Source organism: Biomphalaria glabrata, chromosome 4, assembly GCF_947242115.1.
Source record: "Biomphalaria glabrata chromosome 4, xgBioGlab47.1, whole genome shotgun sequence".
Taxonomy (NCBI): Eukaryota; Metazoa; Mollusca; class Gastropoda; family Planorbidae; genus Biomphalaria; species Biomphalaria glabrata.
Genome location: NC_074714.1, coordinates 18,262,881 through 18,270,148, shown reverse-complemented (window position 1 = coordinate 18,270,148; position 7,268 = coordinate 18,262,881). Strand labels below are relative to the sequence as shown.

Sequence of the window (7,268 nt, the reverse complement as noted above, 5' to 3'; positions counted from 1 at the left end):
CCCTGTCCGCGTGGTTGCTAGGTAACGCTGACCATTGTCAAAGAAGACTAGAACTCCAGATATTTCGCTTTACGCATCTGATTTCGCGTCTCGATCCTTATAGTGCTAAGAAGTAGATGACTAAAACGTTCACATCTATTCAGTATACATAAACTTGTGTGTTATTTAGTGTTGATGAAGACTCATGAGGATATATAGCATCATCATTCTCGAGTTGTAGTCTATTCATACGTTAAGACTTAAGTCTGGAACTGACTTTTCGCTATGGAGAATAATTTTTTATTGCCTTCAACAACATCATCAGCACAAGAAGTTTCAGAGAACACAAAGAAGCCAAATGGGAAAAGAAAATATGCCAGCTCCTCCAAAGAAAATGCTAAAAATACGGAAGATAATTCTTCAGGAGAAATTCGAGTAAACAATTATGAAGAAGTGAGACGCTCCAAAAGTAAGAAACTGAAAGGACTTTCATTGGAGAGAGCTGATCAGTTGAGAATTAAAGCTAATCAACAGGTGAGTCAACCATTTTCTAGTTTATAGTATCTTTGTTGTAATTTTGTTAGATCGAAGATCTAGAAACACTACATTGTTTCAGTAGTCTCGAAGCCCATATTCGAATAACTCACCTTCCAAATAGTGTGTATTAGGGAGCTCTACAAACGCCGAAATAAAACGTTGATATTAGCAGCTACGTCGAAGCTGGGCAGTTAAAGGGAGGTGGTGTGTTGGAATAAACTTGATGGTTTCAGATCTAGATTTGTTTGAAGGAAAGACCAATGAACCGGAGCTAGGGTTGGTAAGAGAGTGCTAGATCTACGTAACAGTAAACTTATCTGCCGTATAAAAACAAAAGGCAAGTTAGGTCACTCTGGCTTTCAATCTGTTTTTCTCTCTCTCTCTCTCTCTCTCTCTCTCTCTCTCTCTCTCTTCCTCCCTTTTCTGGGGGAAACCGCAATTATTAAGGTCTTACATTTTTTATATCATAAACAGTTTTTTTTTTAATTTAAATAAAAACCTGTGATATTTTCATGTCAGGTACTGCAGATTTTATATAACATTGTTTCCTTTCATTAAATCAATCTAATATTTAGCTTGTTTGGTTAATAATTTTATACATGGCAAAATAAGAGGGTCCAGTGGCGTAGCAAGGTACACGTGGGCCCGGGTTCAAAGAATATGGTGGTGGGCCCCCTTTCCGTACATATGAAATGCAGCCCTTTTCCTTTTTATCTTGATACTCAAAGGCAAGTCTTTGTATAATTTGCCCGAATATAAGATTAATTTGAAACTCTCTTTCGATACTTTAAAACTATTGAAAACAAACCATTTGTCCTCGTTGCCTTTGACATGGCGGGGTAGTGTGTGCTTGGCTAGGGGAAAAAAAACGTCAGCGAATTAATTACTCAGGAAAAACTTTAATCTTCAACTCAAACTACATTTATTATATTCTCGAGCGTTTGGATCCTATGTGTGCAGAGCTTTGGGGTCTTACAAAACAGCTTAGACGGATACTCTACAAACGAGCGCATTTTTATTTTGGGGGGGGGGGGAGGTAGGAGGACAAATAATCTTATGCAGAATCCAAGTATGGGTTTAATTCACGACCTATGCACTAAAAATTTATTTTTAATTTAAATTTGATAATTTGTTTTTGTTGTTCACATTGACAACTATTTTTACAATACCTCTATTTCAGTCACTCCTCCTTGGAGGAACCTGGGTAGGTCAAACTCTAGTTTGACTGTTATAATTTTTAAATTAAAAAATAAATACATGTAAATTTGGCTAGGTAGCCTGAAAAGATAACTATTGTCGATTTGTGGGAGAGAACTAGACAAAAGCCCATAGCCCAAGACATCACAAAACGAAAATGGAGCTGGATGGGATACAACCTGCGAAAACCAGCCACCAATGTTGCAAGGCAGGCACTGTATTGGAACCCACAAGGAAAGAGCAAAGTGGGCAGACCCAAGCCAACCTGGAAGAGGTCAGTCATCAGTGAAGCTGAGGGTACTGGAATGACATGGGAGAAGATGAAGAAAGCTGCTCAGAACCGAGTTCGCTGGAGAGGTATGGTTGCGGCCCTATGCTCCCCTATGAGTACACAGGATTAAGAAGAAGAAATTTGGCTAGAGACGAAACCTAGATCTAGATCCTAGATCGGTTTTGAAAGGACTATCGCGTTCTTGAAAGGACTATCGCTATCGGGAATCTACGAATGTAAAGCATTATTCAGGAAAATATTATAACGTGTACTAGATCTATACATTCACTTAACCAGGATTCTTTCTCGGGGAGAAGGTGGTAGGGGTCGCGGTAGAAAAAAATGTTTTCAAATCTATCATTCATTTTTTTTTAAAGAGAAAAACAATCACTTAATTTCTCAATAAGTTGCATAAACGATGTAATGTTGTTTTTTTAAAACTATTTATACTGTATTTCTTGTTTTTATTTCAGGAAAGAGAGCGGCAGCGAATCTTAAACGAGGCACTTCATGTGCTGAAGAGAATGGACATTCCTCTATTCCCTAACGTGTCAGGCAACAAGGTTGGCTCCAAATGTCACACTGTGAAGAATGCCACGGCCTACATTATTCATATGATGAGGCAAATAGAAGAGCACGACAGGACCCACGGTGTATCTGCGCATCTTCATCAACAGTCTCAGTTGCACCAACAGCGGTTACAAAAGCAACTAGAGGCGATGCAACAGGAAGAGTTGCAGTACCAGTTACAACAACAGCAGCTGTATCAAGAAATGTTACTGCAACAGTCACCTCAGCAACAGAATCACAAACAACAAAATCCGCAAGATTCCCAGCAAAAACAGATTCAAACACCTGAGTCACAACCACGACTATGTCAACAGCTAGATTCACAGCTCAACCTACATCATCAACAATCGCATGTCAAGCTTGAACCACAACACCTAAAGCTTGATCAGCAACAGCAGACCCAAGAGTTACAGCTACATTGTGATTTACAGCAACAGATGTTGCATCAAACACCGCAATTTGATCATAAACCACAGCTTAATCAAGAACAACAGCAACAACAATTACTATTTCAACAGCTGCAAAAGACGCTTCATCACCAACCGCAAATCCAAAGCCAACAGCATAGATCCGATCAACATATACCGCCTCTACTAAAGCACAAACAGTCTCAACTACTGCAACACCAGAAACAGAAGCCGCAATATGAGCCAAAACAAGAACACTTGTATCCGCAGGTACAGGCACAGCAACCACGACAGCCTAAACTAGGACTATTGTTAATGGCCCAGCAGAACCAGCAACAAGCCCAACTTATTCAACACTTTGGAAAGTACCATAAGCCTGAAACATATTCTTTTGATGTTCCAAAGCAACATGGCTCTCTACAGTTGACACCTAGGTTTAACTCAAAGGATTTACCCGGTTTACGTCATCAGGTGTTACCAATGAGACCTAATGAACAAGTCAAATCAATCTATCCGCACCCATACTCACAATGGAAAACTAACCACCTTGTCCACCCCACGTTTACATTACAACATAATCCAACACCCTCGACACAACCTAGGCAGACCTGGACTCCTGTACCAGAAGGTAATTTTGTGGCACAATTAAATCCGATGAATCAAGCCCAGTGTTCAAAAGGCAAACCTAAGTGCAATGCCAAATCGACAAAAACAAAAGAAACTAGTCAAGCTACAGAAAATACCGAGCCGTTTGCTAGACAACTACAAAGTTCAACATTATGTACAGAAAACAATATTTCTAAACAAAAGCGAATATCAGGAAACACAATCAACTTTACGGCATTCTCTGGCTCAGGTAATCACGCAGGTGTAAATTCCAAAAAGAATCTAAGAATAGCTTTCAACGACAAAACCAATATTGTCCTGAATGAAAATAATCTTTCTGCATTTTCTGCTCCAACCTTTGACCTTTGCTACCCAACTGCTGACCCCAGAGCAAGTTGCTCAACCTCCAGTGACATTAGCAGAGCAACTGAAAGGCACGCCCATGACGCTAACAAGGAACATCCAAATAGTGACATTGAGACGACAGATTGGCTACTGGATTTCGTATCTGTTGATCAGTATTTTGAAAGTTTACAAAATTGAAGTGATCATGAAATAATGGAGATTCGACACAAAATAATAACAAAACGAAATGTGATATTTGCTTCAAAGTATATATTTTGTGATATAACGCCATTGTTTATCAACTTTAAAAATATGATTATAAAATGTTCATATAGCCACGGGATATCCTGCTCTCAATGTGCATTGTAAGACTAATGAGCTGGTTGTTGTACTCTCTCTTCTCGTAGATAGGGCGTAATTCCTTTCTTTTACTTGCAGTGTAATATCGAAGCTGGAGACATCATTTCAGTTTTTTTCAACATCGTCTGTCTCCAGAGAATTGAAAAGACATTTGAAAGTTTGTTGTTACTGTGCAGGGCAAAGGATTGAACGTGAGAACTAAATGACGTCAGATGAAAGAGCTAATTCATAGAAATGTCTACATGACATTTCAAAGTATATTGTCAACATTAAGTTTATCACGTGTACTGCAGTCGTGTAGTCCTTATACTTATCTTGTTACCTGGCTTAAAGTAAACATTTGTTTACAAAATTAGAAAGTTAAGACGTGTCTCTCTGTGTATGAGACATCTCACATTAGTTGTTAATTAGAATCAAACTTTACACAACTTTACCAAAAAAAAAAAGATTTGTTTATGTTATTTGCATAATACTTTCTATGTCTCTATCTCTCTCTTTCTCTCCCATTTTTACAGTTACTCTCCTTATGTTTCTCTATCTTTCTCTCACACACACACACACTTGTTTTACCTCTTCACTCCCTTTCATCTCTTGATCAACTACTGGGACATTCATCTTCATCTTTCTTTGTCTCTCGTCAAGTTCTCATCTACTATGTCTTCTCCTCTCTCTATTTTGTCTTTTTCTAGCCTGTCATCATCTTTCACAAGCTCTTTCATTTTTATCGTGAATTTTATTTCTCATGTCGGCTTACTCCTTCTGTTTTTTTTTTAACCTTTTAAATCCTGACAATGTTATTGTATCCTAGAGTGCATAAAAAATGTTTACTTTTATACAACTGATACTAAATGAAATCAAATTTTTAAAACGGATTTAAAAAACCAATACGCTTGTGTGTGTCTATTTGTTTTTACTGTTTGTTTGTGTTTGTGAGAAAAAGATTTGTAAACAATAACATATGAAAAGCCAGAATAAATCTTAGGCTTTGATAATTAAACAAAAAGTGGATTAAGGTTTAGACCATGTCTCTACACTAATCTGAGTTGTCTCTCATGTACAATACGATCAGCTACACCATAAATAGTGGTCGTTGAATACTAAAAAATTCGCTTAAAATGTGGAGGGGGAAGTTTTCGCCAAGAATAAATGCTTAGCCTAAGTTTCAAAGCAACATTGATGAATATATGAGCACTTATGTTACAATGGAATTTCAGCTTATGAAAAATACAGTTTATATCAGTATTGAGCTTCGCGGAAGTCACCTCTTACATTAATAAAATAAAATGTCTTCAAATTAAGTCATAAACCCACAATGCTGTGTATTCATGGGAGATCATCAAAGAACCCAGAAGTGAACTTCCGCAGACGTTCTAACTACAGTGAGCAGGAAACATTGGATGTCATTGTTTTGATCCGTTCTATTGCCATTTCTATTGCCGTTATTATTGGTGCACGGCTACTTTCATTTACGGGCTGGAGAGTCAGCTGAGCAGATCATTCTTTGAAGTGGATTTGTTGAGCAGGCTGTTTCACTGGGAGGTCATCCTTTGAAAAGAGAGAGTTGGGGAGGGTGAAGATATTCAAACATTTATTGCCACATTCTTAAAAACACGCGCGTACTTATAAGAATTAATGCACTTTTATAAACTTGCATGAAGTAAATTCATACACTCTGTTCGCCTTATTTTGTTTTAATTACTTTTATTTGTATAACAGAAACATTATTATATTAAGGCATTTGTATACAAAAAAAAATCTTTGCAATAATATTTTAGGGGCAAGAAACGCACACAGTCTACTTACACTACCACATTAGCACCTGAAATTGTAGGGCAGTGTTTCCCAAACTGAATAGGTGTTCCATAAACTACTGGAATAATTAAATAGTAGGCAGCCACGTGAATTAACCTAAAAAAAATAAGCAAAGTGTTCCGATAAATTCACAGAATGTGCGAAGCGTTCCGTTAAGGAAAAAATTAGGGAAACACTAAAAAAAAAAAGATGGAGAGAGAGAGAAATTTGATATGTGTATGTTATTTTGAAATCTAGTGAATTAGACACCTGCTAATTATAAACAAAGTTAACTTGATACAAGTTACACTTGATAGAAAATATTTGCGTGATAGACTAATTCATTATTGATAGATAACTAATGTATTGTTATGTTGTTGAAATGGGCTAGGACGTGAACTCTTGGCTTCTTAAAATATTTTATCTGAAACAAAATATTTAAACGGGTTTTTACAATTTTTTGGACACACTTTAAATGCACATGATTTACTCCCCTTACTTCTTCAAGTATAAATATAATAGAAACTACTTTATGTACAGCCTTTTTTATTTTTCTGCTTCTCTCTCTCTCTCTCTCTCTCTCTCTCTCTCTCTCTCAACTTTTTTCAAAGCTTATATTTACTCACTTCGTCTGTCTGTCTAGAAAAATGTGTGTACTTTTTTTTCTCACTTTCCATTCTCGGATGAAGTTGAAATAGTGCACAATTATTCATGGTCGATGAAAACTCACTAACTAATAGTAAATTAACCAATTAATAAATCAAATAGCAATAATTAATTAATTTTGATTTACATAGAAACAGAGAGTTAAACATTGCAATAAATGGCTGTGATTAATGCATTTTTTCCCTTTAGATAAGCTTTTTTTTTTGTTTTTTTAAGGATCTTTTATATTTTGATTGTTTAAATAAAGACCTACATGTTTACAAAACAGTCTTGGAAGAGGAAAAATCTCAAAGCAGAAAGTCACGGTAATCACACAAGCTTCAGCTATAAATCAATGCTCCCCCCTCCCGCTTTTCCAATATAGCGGGAAATTTGGGCTCAGATAGGTCCCACACGTGGAGGCACAAAAATAAAAAAGCAGCTCCAAGTTGTTCCAACCACCCTGCCTTATCATCTTCCCTGAAATTCAGAGTGTTAATCGAATTTGTTGGACGAACTAAATACCACGTCTTTAAAACTGATTGATCGGGAGCAACTTT

General features: G+C 36.8%; 1 protein-coding gene across 1 annotated transcript; it reads left to right on the top strand.

Moving 5' to 3' along the window:
• The first annotated feature begins 264 nt into the window (after window positions 1-264).
• LOC106055107 (probable basic-leucine zipper transcription factor Q) lies at window positions 265-4,110 on the top strand. The gene is made up of 3 exons (XM_056026449.1): window positions 265-513; window positions 1,697-1,720; window positions 2,458-4,110. The coding sequence occupies exons 1-3, from the start codon at window positions 265-267 to the stop codon at window positions 4,108-4,110; spliced, it is 1,926 nt and encodes a 641-aa protein (XP_055882424.1).
• Window positions 4,111-7,268: the final 3,158 nt, after the last annotated feature.